The 17,522-nt window shown below is 40.9% G+C and overlaps 1 protein-coding gene across 2 annotated transcripts in view; it reads right to left on the bottom strand.

Moving 5' to 3' along the window:
- SLC26A9 (solute carrier family 26 member 9) overlaps positions 1-17,522 on the bottom strand; it is a 56,965-nt gene continuing 39,443 nt past the window's right edge. For both annotated transcript variants that reach the window (XM_083444324.1, XM_083444323.1), the window contains 10 exons: positions 16,528-16,623; positions 13,777-13,883; positions 11,642-11,711; positions 10,342-10,434; positions 9,174-9,293; positions 6,909-7,205; positions 6,280-6,334; positions 4,499-4,644; positions 1,617-1,694; positions 1-1,487 (listed from right to left, as the gene is read on the bottom strand). In XM_083444324.1, the coding sequence (XP_083300450.1) occupies positions 1,440-1,487; positions 1,617-1,694; positions 4,499-4,644; positions 6,280-6,334; positions 6,909-7,205; positions 9,174-9,293; positions 10,342-10,434; positions 11,642-11,711; positions 13,777-13,883; positions 16,528-16,623 (1,110 nt within the window). In that variant the 3' untranslated portion in view covers positions 1-1,439. The remainder of the gene's footprint in view (positions 1,488-1,616; positions 1,695-4,498; positions 4,645-6,279; positions 6,335-6,908; positions 7,206-9,173; positions 9,294-10,341; positions 10,435-11,641; positions 11,712-13,776; positions 13,884-16,527; positions 16,624-17,522) is intronic.

Below are 17,522 nucleotides of genomic sequence, written 5' to 3'. Positions count from 1 at the left end.
TTTGCATTATTCACATTTTTATATAAAAATTAATTCGCATTTACAAAATAAAATTTTAAAAGACAACTTCTTCTAGGTTAACTAGTCAGGCAGTTCTGCCTGAGAGGTAGATTCTCCCCGTCTGTGACACACGTTAAAGAAAATCCACGAGAATGTTTGCATAGATTAAAACAGCTTGAGAGGGATCAAATAATAAACCAAACGCTGCCCTTGAACTTTGTCCTGTAAATCTAGTTAGAGTCCTCCAACCAAAATTGCATCTGAGGTGAAGTCTAAGCAGTGAGTAGACTGCAATCTGAGTATTTTCAATATAGTATTTAAGAGGTACAATTTATCTTTTTATCCCTTACAGAATATGTATGAGATTGGCAAACAGGTCCAGGAAAATTGGCCCCTTCAGAAGCTTTGTTTATTTCTCAATAAGAACGTAAGCTGGATGTTTTCTAAATGTTTAGTTATTGAGAACAGGAAACTAAAGCACCAAAATACTGTGCAAGTAGCTATTATCTTGCAATTTCTAGACACAAGGTAGAAGCAGCAGTCAAAAGACGGTTGCAGTTTTTGGATTCAAAGCACTCTGAAAGGTCTCTCTATGCATGTAGTTCCTATGGAAAGTAATTTACACACACACCAACACACACACACACCTACCCCTGAACAGAACTGTTCTTTAAAAATAGGGAGTTGTAATAGAGAATACAACATTACTTCTAGGCAGTAGTTTGATAAGGCTCAGTACCGCAGCAAATACAGCACATGTTTCAAGAAATGATGGATGGTCACTAAACATACTGGTGGTGCATTTAGACCATAGAAACAAAGAGTGCTGTATTAGGCTGTAGTGATGAAAGCAGAGGAATAATTGGGCAACATCTTCAGAGGCATGCTTAATTTTAGTGTGAACTCTATAAAATCAGTTTACACTTTGGAAGCAAATGTCCCCTTACAAACCCCAAATAACTACACCTCATGAGAGTTATGTCTGTTGATCAATCATATATTCTCTGTGTTTCCTCATATTTCTCTTAATAAAAACAAGGGTGATGACTGAGAGTTCCTGGGTATGTGTATATGCTAGATACACCCTTAAGGGTTCAGAAGAATTGCTTGAAGTGTGGGATGAGGCCTAGAGAGAAGTCATTATAGCCTTGCTATTCTTCTGCTTCTTCTAGATAGATGAAGAATAATCCCTGAGTTTCTCCGTCTGTTGCCCATGCCAACTGCTTCAAGAACTGCTTGCTCTGCATTTCAATAACCAGAGATGAATGGAGGCAGAAGAGATCATCAGGTCAGAAGCCTCTGGGATGCAAAAGCACCAATGGTCCCACTCCAAAAATGCACAAAGGCTATTTTCCTTGCTATTCAGACACAGGGACATCTCTTCATAAAGTAATGTCTTGGTCAAGAAGTTTGCCATCATATGAGTGTTTCTCATGAGCTCACAGTGCTGTCTGTGCATCCGAATGAAAAATGCTTCCAAACATTTCCTAGGAGAGAAAAAAAAGATTTGGGTTAGAGTAACTGATGCTGAGAATACTAGTAACAGGCCAGAAATGTACTAAGAAGAATGAGCGCTCAGACATTTCACTTATTACCATTTTTTTCTTTTAACTTACCTCTTCTAAGTTTTGAAATTCAGCGCTGCTGTCTTCCAATGATTCATCAGAGATGGAGACTTCTATCTGACTTGACCTCTGTATGGAAGCATGACAAATCACCAGTTATTGTTTGCAAGCTAAAAAACGTGATAATGTTGCTAGTCAGCCATTTATTTGTTTAAAACCAAAGGTCAGCACAAGACTCTAAAAGATTTAATTACCAATACAAATACTAGCAAGGGGACAGCTCAGTATATATTTATTTAAGATGATCTCCCCAATGTGATGCAGTAATAGACAGTATATACAGCAACTGATGTGTACTTTTTCAGCTGCTGCTGCAAACATTGTGGTCATGAGCATAAGAAGAGGCTGTGGATCAGGCCAATGACCCATCTAGTCCAGCATCCTGTTCTCACAGTGGTCAACCAGATGCCTGTGGGAAGCATGCAAGCAGGACCCAAGCTCAAGAGCTCTCTCCCTTCCTTGAGTTTCCAGTTGTACTCTCCCCTCTTTGCAATGGCCTATGGCTACAAGTAATAAATATTTATTGTATTGTAAAGAGGGGTAGAATTATTATTTGTAGGCACTGTAACATGTTTGTAGTGCTTTGTTACACTGTTCTGGCATGTACCTACATGTCAGCAAGCTCCACAACCATTTTCTAGATTGTATAAGGAACAGTTTATTCTATGCAAATTCATTAAACAGTGGCTGACATATACCACACATGTATTTCGTTGTGTTAATGTATTCATTCCCAAGTATTAAACGTCTTGTAAGAATGAGACAACAGTTCTGTGAATAGTTTGGTTTCAGTGGAGTTTGGATGATGTGATGGCACTTCAAGTTGTTCTTGGAAGGGTCAATGCATTCAAATAGCATTTGTTAAGGGTGTGAGTGGAGTGGCAATCGGAAGTTTGAAAAATAGAATGTACACAAGCATCTTTCATGAACGTTGTAGACACAAATATCTGTGTGTGGTTCAGGACAGGCTTCTAAAAATATTGCCCAGCCCCCACGTATCTGCCTCCTATCATGCCTCAGGAACTAGACCCAGCCTCACGGTGGAACAAGGACTTAGTCCTTTGCCCCATATCCAAATGATAACCAGACGATTTCACCTTCAACAAATCTCTTAGGCGCAAATAGCAGTTGCCATACAGCAATGATTAGGTGTTCCATCATGTCAGCTGAAGGCTGGGTCAACAAGTCCTTTATCAGGCAAAGAAATGCAAATAAGGAAACCAAGACCATGACTACCCCATGAGCTTAGCAGCTAGATATAAAATGATGGGGTGTTTTTTATTTTTTTATAAAATGTCTGTGTGCTAGTTTGTTGCATGCAACACAGGTTTGCTTTGCAGACTGACTCACACATGCATGATTATAACTTGATAAGTGCAGCATCGAGTGGCAATTTGCAAGTCTGAATGAGCCATTTTGCCACCGATCAAAACCATAGTATTCATCTTTCCTCTCTTCATGTACAATGTTTTTGTAGAATCAGTTCATACATTCAGCTGCAAGTTAACAGAGTGAGGTGTCATCAATATGCTTGTGACACCCGGCTCTATTTCTCCTTTTAACCAGATACACTGAGGTGGCAGGCATGCTGAATCAGTGTTTGAGATTAATAATGACCAATAAGCTAAAGCTCAGTCCATATGAGATAAAGTTAATGGTTGGTAGTGAGTTTATTTGATCTGGGAGGCCAGTTAATACTTTTATCTCCACAAGAGTTAGCAGAATCAATTGCTGATCTTCATTTGGAGCTCTTCCCCACAATTCCATAGGCATTTTTAAAAAGCCAACCTGTGAAGGCTTCTAGAGAGAAAGAAGCACAAAACCAGAATGACCTCTGCAACTTGCCTGTCTGCCCAGGCAGCATTCCATTTAGACGAACCACTGAACTGTATAGATTTGCTGTCTATATCTGTGCATGAACACACGGAACTGAGATATGGGGCGATTTAACATGCCACCATGTCTAGTCCTTGCTTTCTGCCACCCACCATACTTAATATTTCTTTATTTGCACCTATCCAAATCCAAACAGATTTTGCCCATTACATTTAGACTGGACCGCTAACAACTTCATGTTTTGTTTTGTTTTTCATTTTTCAAACTTAGTCATCTGTGACAGGTTTCCAGGAAGAGCAGACCACTATCTTCTCTCAAGACTCAGGCTGGATAAAATGAGTCCAGAATGGAAAAGTAGTCAGGGCAGCTTGCAGCCCTTGTCCCCAAATCTAGCACACCAACACACACCCATTGACCAGACACTCAGCTATGTCTTTCTAATGACTAAAAGGAGCCTGTTATCTCATTCCCCTCAAGCTTCCTCTTCAGAGTCTGTTGTGGCAGAAAGAATATTAGCATTTTTCTTTTTTTAAAAAAAGTTGCTAACAGGTGCAAAGCTAGGCTTGAAAATAGGTGTACAGTATCTGATGATCGGAGGAGCAATTGATTATAGGATCTCCAGTGGCGGGGTGTAGGGCTGTGAGTCTGTTAGTGGTGGTGAACAATAGGAAGAGGGCAGAAGGTTTGGTTGCATTCATACATACTATACTGGTTACAGTGAAGGGCTAAAACTGCAGAGACACAAGTTCAAATCTCTCCTCAGCCATGAAACTCACTAGGTGACTGGGCCAGTCAACAGCCCTCAGCCTAACCTACTTAACAGGGTTGTTACAAAGAGTGGAGGACTGTGTACGCTGTCTTGAGCTTCTTGGAGAAAGGGCAGGATCAAAGTGTCAGAAAAGAAAAAGCCTATTAGCCAATCTGATTCATAACCACTAAGGCAATGTCCGAAAGGAAAGCAGAAGAGTATGAAACACACATGCACAGAGCTGCAGGTAAGTGGCTACAAGAGTGAAGAGACAGTGAATCATCTTTACCTGCTCTAAGTCAGGACGCTGTGTGGCTCTGTTTCCATTCATTGTTGCAAACAAAACAGCATCATGGATGGTCACGAAGAGATGACTGGGCTCAAGACCTCCTTCTTCAAAGACTCCCCCCGTGCGGATATCATCATACACTTGGGCTAACGAAGGAGACAAAGTTACATAGACTAAACTGTAAGCAGGAGCTGTGTGCTGGAAAATTATTTGACAGGGCATTTCCTATACACTAGATTTGTGAGCAAGAATAATAGGTAGAAGGCCTATGTTATGCAAAATGATAATATTTAAAGCCCATAGGGCCTGTTGCAATTGTTAAGTATCAGACACAAGTATATGGAACTAGGATGACGCCCTATTGCTGTTTGAATTTGAAGCTCAAAATGTTAATGGATTGAGCAAGAGGACTAAGGCAGACTGCAGGATCTTTGTTGGGAAATGTTTTTTCCCCCCCAGCTGTACACTTGGAAGCAGCTGGCTCATGTAATGTGTTGGCAAAATATTTTTTCTGGGACAAGAAGTGGTATAGAAAGAGTCACTGTGTCATTAAACCCCTAAGATCTGGAGACACACATTATTTAGAACCCTGTCCCAAGCTCCAATATGTAGAGTAATTCATTAATTTCGCCACCATTATCATAACACTCTTAAGGAAATCTCATAATTTTTGGATCATTGTGGGATAACAAGGTTGTTTTAGGGTAGTCTGTGGGTGAGACACCCCTATTCCACATGAAAGCCCACATGATTTCATATGTTTATTAAGTTGAAATGTGGGTTGAATTGCAATCATGTAAAAAATACCCTATACTTTTGCCTCGGTAGAAGTGCCATCCCTCCTCTGTGTTTCCATCTTCCAGCTTTAAGCTGCTTTGGCATATCAATTGCATGCCATTTCCAAGAACAATCAAGTTCAAGAAATCTGAGGTATAATCGTACCTCTTATGGTTAAGTAAAGTCACACATTTACAACCATTAGCAATGTCTAATGATTTCAGGAAAACACAACCCTGAATCTAAAATTAATGCAGCGAAGCAGAAGAAAACACCAACCCTTAATCATGTAAGTCTCTTATAATTGCCTCTTCATATGCTGTTGTGTGATTTATTTATTTTTTAAGCATTGTGCGTCTTTTCTGCTGGCTACAAACAGGCTTTGTTATGAATTGTCATGCCCTGAACCCTTTAGCTGGCTAAAGCAGCCACAATGGAATAAGGAGTTTACACCTGGAAACTGATACAAAACCAATTCACATTGGATATTTAATACTACTAGAGGGACAGAAACTACATGCAACAATCAGTTTCAGATGTGTGATTCTTCCCCTGATTTGTAGAGCCTGTTTAACCCTTCCACTTATGGCCACCCCTCCAGCTGTTTTGCCAACCATGGGGGAGATGGGGTTCACAAGTATCTTTCCACCCACAGGAAGAAAAGCAGATTGGTGAAAGCAAATTTCGAAGTGACAAATAGCCTGGCAGCCTCCAAGGCTACTTTGCATATATATATATATATAACGTCGGAGGGCGTTGCTCAGTGATGTTTGAACTTGATTTGTGTTATTGCTGCATTATTAAATACCTACTCAGTCCCCACGCTACACTACAGAACAGGACTTGTAAATTTGTATAGTACCTAGATTTTTGCAATTAATATGAAAATGGTAGTGTGTTTTACATGCAATATATTTATTTGCTTCCAGCAGTTACTCTGCCCATTTTCAAGGCCCTCAAAATGGAAGATAGAGAAAATATGGTACAAAGAGCAATAGACCTACCTTGTACATTTGCCAGAAATACTTGAATCCCAATCCTCTGATAGTTGGTGCACAGCTATATGAGGAGACCGGGGGTGGGGGAGGGAAAGAGAGTACATTATTAGCTTTTACAACACGAAATCTGAGAGTCTATGAATTTAGGATGCACTACAAATTCAAGACATGGTACATTAGCATAATAACACTTCCAGTGTTATGTGGGGGGACGGACACCAAACTAGCACTGCATTTTCAAAAGTGCTTAGCTCAGGTGATACGGATGCAATGTGTAACCCTGGAACAGCAATGGGAATCACCAAGTGTTCAGGCTCAGTAAACAACGGCTGAGCTTTGAATAGTGCAGCAGAAGGAGATCTGTAGGAGGAGTGCAAGGGTCACAGTCTGTTTCTGGGAACTGACCTGTGTTCCTTGGATTCAGCATCTTGTTCTGATTGCTTATCTGGCAGCGTTTACAACTAGCTGAAACGAGCCTAATGCTACCCTGTGCCTGCCAGCTTTTTTAAAAAATAAAACTGTTGCAGCTCTTGGTATTAAAACTTAAGAGAGCTCAACGGGAAGTTTTAAAGAGAATGAATTCAGTAGGCAGTGCAGCATCACAAAAATAAACCGGAAACAAGAGGAAAACTGACCTTTCCCAAAGCTTTTGTGCCCATCAGGTCCACAAAGCAAACGCCGCTCATATCCAGGATAATTGTGTGGAAGTTGACAAATGGGGGCGCTGTGGTCATGGGGTCAATGTTTGATTCTGGGATAGCACTGCAGGTGCTGCTGCGATGACTGGCAATTGTTCCCTGTTCAGCCTGCTTTTCAGATGGGTTGAAGTTAATGTAGGAGACGCTTTTACCATTTGGGGAGGTCTGGTTATTGTTGGTATCTGTCGGAGACATGCTTGCAAAATCCTTCTGGAGCTCTTGCAGAGACATAGTCTGTAGTAAAGGAAGGGGGAACCACATTCAAGTTCATATTTATTCTAACTTATTTTCATTGCTGTTGATCTTATTTATTGTGAGTTGCTTTGGGTTGCATTGGCAAAGAAACAAACAAACCGTGACTAATGAATTTAATAAATAAATAAAATCTTTGTTTCATATGTTGATTATATACGCATAGACTCATAGAATTGTAGAGTCGGAAGGGTCCCTGAGAATTATCTAGCAGCTATGGGGGTCGAACCTGCGACATGCATGCGTGCTTATTATGCACATACATCACATTTCTACCATGGTTGGTATCTGAAGTGGTTAGCAAAATATCAGAAAATGCCATTAAAACAAAACAAAACCAGCCGTCAAATACATTAATACAGTACAAACTTTTATATGATATCATTTAAATATTGGCTTGAAATACTGAAAAAGGCTCTCCGGAGAGTCAGAGTACTCTCTTGAATGAGGTGAGACTGAGGGATTTCAGCATTAATCATAAGCAGCACTGCTAGCTGTTGGTTGTTTATCTACTAATTCTTTTTGTAAAAAGCTTTGAGGGTTGTTGGTTGTTGTTTTTTACAATCAAGTGGTATATAAATTTTATGAAATAAACTAAATAATTTCAATGAAAGACAGTAATAGATTATTAAAAAAATACAAGTGGCGCATGAAGGGCAAAGGAAGGAATGGCCCAACAATTCCCAATTTTAGCAAGTTCATACATTTTCTTCACATTTTTCACTGTAGAATTCAGTAGCTTGCACTGGATTTGCAATAAATAACTGATGAATATTCTTTGCCTTATAATGATAAAGCTAATAGGAAAAAATCCAGTCTGGTCCAACATTTATTGGACCAGTTTGGCCCAATTTTACAACAACAACAACAACAACAACAACAACAATTTGCATGCTAGTACCATTATCTAGTCCCTGGTCTAACCTGCAGCTTCCTGTGGTCTATAGGTCTGCATTGTAAGGCAGGCTTGTTTGTTTCCATACACTCTGTGTTTGTGGCAAAATCAACTTGCAAACATCTTCTTGCTAATCAAGTAATTCCTGTTTCATATGTGGCAATTAGCTGTGTATTTTTTTAAAAAAATCTTGTCCTTCCAGTTGGCAAGGAATTAGGCCAGAGTTTTCAAAACAGCAACACTTGGGATAAATAGAGATTTTTAAATTATGCATCTCATTTTCATTTAATTATGGGCAGGGCCACTGTATGGAAATTGATGTGTGCGGTGGTGGTGTTGGGGAGATCAGTATTCCCTAAGTTCTGCCAGGTGAAGAAAGGAGTGTGGGGGTTTTTCTTTTCCTTTTCCTACTGAGATAAGTTTTTGTTTTAAATCCCTCCCATTGACCACACTACACTTTGCATTATCTATTCTGACCAGCAACAGCTCTCCACAGTGACCCAAAGCAATTTACAAAAAATGTTACACTTGTTTTCAGTATTTTTGGGAAAGGAATTTATTTCCCTTCCCCCTAGTTAGTGCATTAGTTGCAGTAGTGGGTGCAGGAAAAAAAAGTGGTACATGAAAGTTACGGGCATCTATTGGATAGTGCCTATGAAGTCACACATGATGAATGACTTACCCACATCATTATGTGAACTTTTTTTTAAAAAAAAAGTTTATTTAATTTAAAAAAAATTTATATGGAGGCTGACTGCTCCTCCACTGTCCCAGTCAGGTTCAGGAGTGGCCATGAAGACTGGTGAAATCTCTCTCCAAAGTGGCAAACAAATGCTACCCCATAATCTAGCAGCAACAACAGTTCTTTTTAGGCTGTTGATAGCCTCTTTCCACTGTTACAGCACACAGATCAACTTTTTTTTTTAAAGGCCAGAATAAGTAGGGCTCTCTTCCTGTCCCCAACAAAGCTGCCTTCTATCACTCCAACAAGGTTAACCCTTTCATGTATCACACATAGAAAGGATCTCTCACAACTAGGAAAATTGCTAAATTACCTTGTTTTTCCTGAAGAGAGATTTTAGTTTGCTTGTTTTCTCTGATGTTGCCCTTGCCTTTTCTTGATTCTTCACATACTTTTTCCTCGCCAAGTAGACTTTGATGGGATCCACACCAGTCTGTTCAAATAAAAGACAGTAAGCCAGGTTGTTCTCAACTCCTACGTGTAACAAACAGGCCGCCATGTTCAACGACCCTGTCCTGCAAGTGAAAGCCAGTTCCAGGACCCCCAGGGCTTTCCCCTCTCTCTACCCTTGAGCCCCACCCCAATTGGCGGAGTTGTGGTGGTGGTCCTGGAGACTCCCCAGGAGAGTGCGCAGGAGGAAGGAAAGGCAAGATCGTTGCATCAGGCAAGCAGAATGGAATGATCTCCTTAGTGGCATGTTGGATTCTACCCAGGGAATCCACAGGTCCTACCGTAAGTGGTGGAGCTGAAAAGCGAGAGGTGGACCCGCTTACATTTAAAAATGTGTCTTCCTAACTTGAGCAAGAGTTATATTCATTGGGAAGCAATGGGTAGGGCTGTGATATTGGCTGCAATCTGAGATTCAAACAAAATATTTCAGTGCAAGTGTGAGTACAGTACACTGGTTTGCCCAGTGACTGCTTCTGCCTCCTAAGATGTCGGTGGTGACAATGATACATACACTTGTTTTAAAAATAAAATAACAAAATACAGAGAAAAGTGGGGAAACCACAATGAAATCTGAGAGGAAATCAACAGAGAGAGAGAGAGAGAGAGAGAAGCCCAGGGAAATAAATAATATATTCACTTGGTCCTGAAAAGGCATCAGAGTAGGTGCCAGACAAGCCTTTCGAAAAATTTCCCTACCAAGCTTATTCATCTCTCCACAACTTTTGGTGTTCCAGGCTTGTCACTGCAAGGTAGACTGAGCTCTGAAAACTGATGGTGCAGAAAGCCGAGTGGTACGACTTCTTGTTTTTTTTATTTACTCATTTATTTACTCCCAATGTTTGCCAGTGAGCTAAGTGAGACTAAACTAAACAGGTCCAATATACGCCTTTGTTTGCAAGACATTTACTGTTGCTTAGTGAGGAAAATCGTACATCGCGATGAAGAAATGGTTTTGGCATGAGGTAAATATCTGTTCCTGTACTGTGAAAAATGGTTAATCATCGCCTACACAATAGATTTTTATTTTTTACCTTGGCAATAACTTTCTCCCTGAATATTTCTGAATTCGCGAAGTAAAGAGGGGAGCAGTAGGTAACAATTTTAATTCCTTCAATTTCTCGGACCTGCAAAGAAAGAGAAAAGTTCTCAGGGTTCAAATGGTACTTGCAGTTCTTTGAGATGTTTAAAAGAAGGAAGAAGATTTAGTAAAGAACCCTTTTCTCATACTCATCTAAGGAGAAATGAATGCAGGCGGTAATGGCTACACTGTGGCAGCAGGCTCCCTCTCCAGATCTACACATTTTTGGTGGGTACGGTAAGTGCATCTCAGATGGGGGAGACCATTCAATCCAGCACAAACTTTCACCTAAACAGCTGGCTGGCAGAATCCTAGGCTGCGTGTGCCCTGTTGCAGTACTCAATATGTAGCACCTGTTAACATGTGGATTCCCCTCAATTTGGTAGTCTGCTTCCTGAAAGTAGTGTCACTTTGGTAAGAGTTACTACTTTCCATTAACTCTTTCATCTCTGTTCTTGCTAGGGAACAGAACATAGCGAGAAAGTACATTTTCCTAATCTTGCACACTTTTCACCCTTTGCAAAAGTTAAATTAAAGTGAAATTCCTTCCCAGATAGTATTGACTCTTCAATTTAGCCAAACAGGCTCCAAAGTAGAGCCTTAGTGCAGATGTCAGCAAACTTTTCCAGCAAGCGGCTGGTCCACTGTCCCTCAGACCTTATGGGGGATGGACTATATTTTTTTGGGGGGGGGGGATGAATGAATTCCTATGCCCCACAAATAACCCAGAGATGCATTTTAAATAAAAGCACACATTCTACTCATGTAAAAACATGCTGATTTCCGGACCATCTGCGGGCCGGATTTAGAAGGTGACTGGGCTGGATCCAGCTCCCAGGCCTTAGTTTGCCTACCCATGCCTTAGTGATTAGGTCGCTGAGCCTGTTCCATGTGTTTGGCTTGCGTAAGATTCCCTATGGCACAGAACATAATTGGACATTCATACTAGAGCCAGTGTCATACACATTCCTATTTACTCTGCAAGCAGTGAGCTCCCACTGCTGGTTTGGGAAGTGGTGCACAAACAATGTTAGCCATGGAAATGGTTACAAAAGAAAAGAGCAATGCTGCCAGTCAATTTCAAACTCTACTGAACAATAATGGCCAACTTTGGCCATCAATACTATGAGGTAAATTTGCACAACAAATAGATGTTCAGACTCAAATCACATCTGATGAGAGAGCAAACATCTCACTTGTGTATTGATGGCAAAAACAGGAGGAAGCAGAGGGTTATTTTCTGACCCATTTACCTTGCTGTAGACTTTGGGATTTTTGTATATATCAGTAGCAGCTACAGGACCAATGACACAACCATTGCGACTGTGAAGAAAAATGGAAAGAAACAATTGTCAAAATATAGACAGCCTTAAAAAAAACCAAAACAGTTTCACTGAAGTTCCTGTTAATACAGTTCAATGATGCAAGTGAAATAGAAAACAAAGGATTGTGTGCTTAACTTCATTATAAGTCATTATATAGCTTTAGGCGCCAGGCAAAATTTTTCCTTTTTAACTACCTGTGGCTGTCACTGCTATGTTCCAAAACATCTGAAGGCAGCCCTGTTTAGGGAAGTTCTTAATGTTTAATGCTGTATTGTGTTTTTAATATTCGGTTGGGAGCCACCCAGAGTGGCTGGGGAAACCCAGCCAGATGTGCAGGGTATATATGTATTATAAATAAATAAATAAATAAATAAATTATTATTATTATTATTATTATTATTCCAGATCCATCCAAATTGGGGGAGAGATTATGAAACCAATCTACACTCTTCATCCCAATAAGAGAGATGTTGGGAGGGGAGAAAATCACTCTAGAAGTAGTGATGTCCACAGTTGGAGGAAATAAAATAAAAGGGGCAGGCTATTCTCCTTCACCACCATCCTAAACTGATGACAGAAGGTGTGAAGAAAGGAAGAGTTTGTCTTCTGGATCAATTGTGTCATATATACATTAAAAAGCTGATTGAGTTTCTTCTTTTTCCTGAATGTGTTTCACAATGTTCAAAAGAGCGGAAAACTGCTGTGTTGTGAACATGGTAGACATTTAAGTTTTCCACAGGTTTTTTTTTTTGTCATGAATGTGCCCCCATGTGGTGACAATTGGCAGCACACCAAGGAGCAGTCTTGACCATTGAAAAAACGAATGGGGGAATGAGACTAAGGGTGTGCCTTTACAAGTGGTTCCTCAAGATCCCTTACAAGATCAGAATTATACCACGGGGAAATAAATGCTGGTTCACTCATGGCATGGAGTTCTCTGTGGCCTGAATTTGCAAGGCCGATATGGGCAAGAAAGTCTGGGGATTCCTTCTAGTCCTTACGGGAGAGACTGTCCGTCAACGATAACAGACAGCAGGGGTCCAAAACATTCTGGTTCTACATTCCTATCTACATTGCAGGCATGGGAGGTACCAAGGTGAGTCCTGCAAGCATCTTCTGCAGTCTACACTTATGCAAGGTTATTCCTATGTGAGAAGCATTTCTGCAAAACACCCCCCCCCCATTTTTCTGAGATGGTGAAAGACCTAACCTGGTGGACGCCTTAGTGGCATGAAAAGAGAAACCAAGAAAAGCAGAGGTCCTTGTGCTTAGTCCTTTCCTATCGTCTACCATGATGAAACAGTTGCATCCAAAGATGCTCCCTGAATATAAAGCATTTCTTCCAACTGGTGCTAACGGGGATGGGAGGGAGTTGACTTGGGACTGTGAAGGAGTGGAGGCGGGGGGGGGGGAGCCTTTCACAATTTGTTCCTGCCCCAGTCCCAGTTGGCATTGACCCTGCTGTTCACAAGGAAAGGAAAATGCTCACTGATGCCAACAAGAGCTTCCTTCCCATCGTGAATAGAGGTGGGGTATGTGTGGTTCAAATCAGGATCCCAGCAGGGACAATGGGTTAAAGATTCACTTGGAAATGCCACATTCTTAATCCATTTTAGTTCTCCCCACCAGCTATTTGGTTGTGGTTGTTTTTAAATTAACTGCACAACTACATGATCTGGTTTCACCTTGACTTTCTCTCTGGGCCAAGCTACCACAGGAAATATCAGAATAGACCAGCATCACATTTATCTCTTATACTGAGAGTTTAGTAAGTGGGAGTTCCCTTGTATCTATAATGGATTTGAGAGGAGGATACGTGCCACAGGTGTTTTTAAGCCTGACGTAAATACTTTCATATTTATACCAGCCTTGGAATATATTTATGGGAATGGCAGATTAGCTAGCAGTTATCTGACACTGACATCATTGTTTACTAACAGGGACTGGTGCTTTCATGTTCCACGTGCTGGGAGTAGCACCTGCCTTTGAAATTTTGACCCAAATGATGGAAAATGTCCCTCCTTGGGCATTTCTATCACAGGCCACACCAGGAAAATACTTACAACTGGGTATGGAAAACCACCACAAGGATGGAAAAACCCACTCCCACAGCGAGTCCAAAGGGCAAGCCCAGGAAGAAAGCTGACAGGAAGCTCACCACCCAAACCACCTGTGGAAAGACATAAAACACAGCCGGTCACTTCAGTGCACTGAGAATGGGGAGGGGAATGGGGATACTTGGATGAAGTGGACGGGCCTGGGATTTTAAATATATCTGCAAAGATAAGGTTGGGATATTGTAGCCCGTAGTTAAGTTGTTGCCTCCTTAGACCCTTCCATTCAAGTGAATGTGGACAAGTGTGCTTTGCTCAACTCAAATTACCATTAAGACACTTGGTTTATTGTTGCTTATTAAATTTCTTGTTCTGTTTGGAAAAAAACTGAGGATCTCAGCTAAGATACTGGAGTATCTACAGCAAGCATTGGGCCAAGGTGGACAATTATATATCTGGTTCAGTAGTTTCCCATACAGTTCTTCCGAGAGTGTTTAAACTGATGCATTTTTGGAGAAGTGGTTGTGTGCTGACTTTTTGCCAGCACATATCTGCTGGTTCTGTGGGATCTACACCAGTTGGAGCAATCGAGTACAATTGTTTGTGTGACTGTATTCCTAAGGTGTGTTTGCTCAGGTGCTGTGCAAAGCACCCTCTGCCCCAAGGCCCCTGCTTTTCCTATGTCGTCTCTTCTGCCATACCGGGGCAGGGAAAACAAGATGCAGCCTAGATTATCTTGCAGGGGTTGCTATTAGTTGAATATTTGATCTGACATCCCCACCCCAATATGTTTATTGAGCACTCAGACTTGCTTCAGCATGTACTCCTATACACATTTACCTGGGAGTAAGCCCTATTGAGCTCTGTGGGTTTTACTACTGAAAAGAAATGATTTATTGATAAAATTTATATCCCTCCTTTTTGTATACAGTTTACTCAAGGGTATGTGGATGTGAAGCTTTTCCAAACAAACTACTTGTGCAGGTGCGTCACTGAGTCAGGTGTTTTGCCCAGCATATTTCAAGACTGAATTCAAGTCCATTGTTGTGTAATTCCATATTCTGAACTTCAAAGCAATATCTCCCTTGGCTTCTATTTGAACAGCATTTTAAGAAAACTGTTGATGTCTATGACTGAACGATTTGGATTATTCTTTTCGCTGATAAAGCAGTTTCTGGAGAACACACATTGGCACAATTTACACTAATTTAGTTTACTGTTGTAAATCTTGTTCAAATAAAATATCCAACAACCAAACCTTTATAAAGCTCGTTTGCTTTTTCCATGGTACACATGCCAGTAAATTTTACATCAGCTAATGCCTGGAACCCTTATCTCTTTTTTTGTGAAGGACTTTTCTTCCCTGGAGGGCCATTATCTAAGAGTTTCAAGGCACAGTTTCTAGATATTGGATTGCGCCAACAAAGGAAGCTCATTTGTACTAGGCTGAACTAGACTAAAAGGTCCAGTCATGACCGACTCTGGGGTTGTGGCGCTCACCCCGCTTTATTGGCCGAGGTAGCCAGAGTAGAGCTTCCGGGTCATGTGGCCAGCATGACTAAGCTGCTTCTGGCGAACCAGAGCAGCACACGGAAACGCCGTTTACCTTTCCGCCAGAGTGGTACCTATTTATTTACTTGGACTTGGACGTGCTTTCAAACTGCTAGGTTGGCAGGAGCAGGGACCGAGCAACAGAAGTTCACCCCATCACGGGGATTCGAACCCCGACCTTCCGATCGGCAAGTCCTAGGCTCTGTGGTTTAACCCACAGCGCCACCCTGAACTAGACTAGACCAGTATTAATTGTTAAGAGATTTTCAGGGTCTCTTTCGCATATCAGAGATTGAACTTGAGTCATTTTGCATGGGAATCATATGTTCCCCTCCACCAGTATTATTAGTGTTGGCAACAGGCTCTAAAAGGCAGCTTGCATCATAGCAATAGACTTTGGCTGTGCTCTTCCATCAAAATAAATCATGCTGTGAAACCACAGGTTATGAAGATGATTGCTTTCAAACTAGCCATAGTTAAGATTAACAAAACCATAGTTAAATCTAGGACTCAAATGTAATGCAAATCTGCAGTTAATTAGAAAACAGAAACAAAAGCTTCCATAATGGTTGCATTATAAAGGGAGGAAGCAGTACACACGTCCAGGGTTCATTCCCATCATGATAAACAGTGGCATCCAACTGTAGCCTTGGCCATGTTAGCTCAGATCTGTATATTGCATACACTAACCGTCTGAACTTTTAGTTCAGAAGTTATGTTTATTGGGCTCTGTTCATAAACATTCTTTTACAATATATTCCTATGTATTCATAAACTCCGGCAAGAAAATGTAATTATATGCCAAGGAAATAGAAATCTTGTTATCAGAATAAATATGCAATATGACTTATTCAAAGGTGACTCCTGCATTGTTTTATTTGGAATTTAACCCTTGGAGTTCTTATGGAATATTTGTTTATCATTGAGAGACATGACTGAAATATATCTCCATGGCTATGCTGGCTAGATTCTTGCCTTTAGAAAAAAAAGCACCTGATATTCTTAGCAATCCAGATTTTATTAGGAACCTCCAAGGGGGTTTTATTGCATGTGGAAATGCAAAAGCCAATAACCCCTGGTTTCATGTTCTCATTGAATACTCTAGGCTTCATGCTGGTGGTGCTTAACAAAAGAGTGACTTAACCCATACCAAACAATAGGTTCGGACTCCCCTCTTCTCTCACAAGGCATTTAAAAAGGGGCACTCACACAGTCCAGCTTGCTTTTTTTCCAGAGGTAGTAAGGATCAGTCAATTGCTTGAGAGAATTCTTCAGGTTCACAGCTATCAAGGCTCCCAACACAGCCTGCAATAAAGATCACACAACATAGATATAGATAACAAACAGATAACTAAAAGATAACTAAATAGATAACAAAAAGCCTCAATAATATAACATCTTTTGCTGCCCCAGTATGATTCCTGTTTCTGCCACAATGGCTACATTTGCTTGATAGGAGTATGCTGTAAGTCAGATATTGCTGCACATTACCAAAAAATCATTAATATGCTATATAGTGGTTGTCCTTTTCCAACACAATGCCTGCCCAAGTAGGCCCAAACTGTCTTGAAGATAAATTCCTACTAGAACTAGGTCACAGGCAAAAGGAACTATCAGCACATTCCTATACAGTGGTACTTTGGTTTACGAACTTTATCCGTTCCGGAAGTCTATTTTTAAACCAAAACAATTCTTAAACCGAGGCGTGCTTTCAGGTCTTCCGCTGCCGGTGCCCTTCCACCATTTGGCTTCCATTCGTAAACCGAGGTACAGTTCGCAAACCGGAACACTACTTCCAGTTTTGTGGAGTTGGTAAACAGGACTGTCCATAAACCAAGGTAGCACTGTATATGTTTAGTCAGAAGTAAGTCTGTTTTCAATAGTACTTGCTCCTAGGAAAGCATGCATAGGAATGTAGCCTCAGTGGCAAAATTGTGCAGCTTCATAAGAAGTGAGTTCTGCCACTTGTCTGGTTCCTGTCATCATGTTCCCTTTCCTTGCCAGTTGTAACTGAAACAGTGGCCGCAACAGTGCAAATGTGCTCACATGACAAAAAAAGGGGGGGAGGTTGTGACCACTGAGTTAGAGTAACATTCTGCCAAGTACTCTGAATTTAGCCAGTCATTTCCTTCCATCTGAAATCAAAATGGCACCACACTGGAATTTGTTTGACCAAGCCTGTTACAGAAAGGTGTCCCTTAGTT

Source organism: Podarcis tiliguerta (assembly GCF_965153285.1).
Source record: "Podarcis tiliguerta genome assembly, chromosome: 6".
Lineage (NCBI taxonomy): Eukaryota > Metazoa > Chordata > Lepidosauria > Squamata > Lacertidae > Podarcis > Podarcis tiliguerta.
The sequence above is the reverse complement of the archived record's forward strand: the minus strand, read 5'-3'. Positions and strand labels throughout refer to the sequence as shown.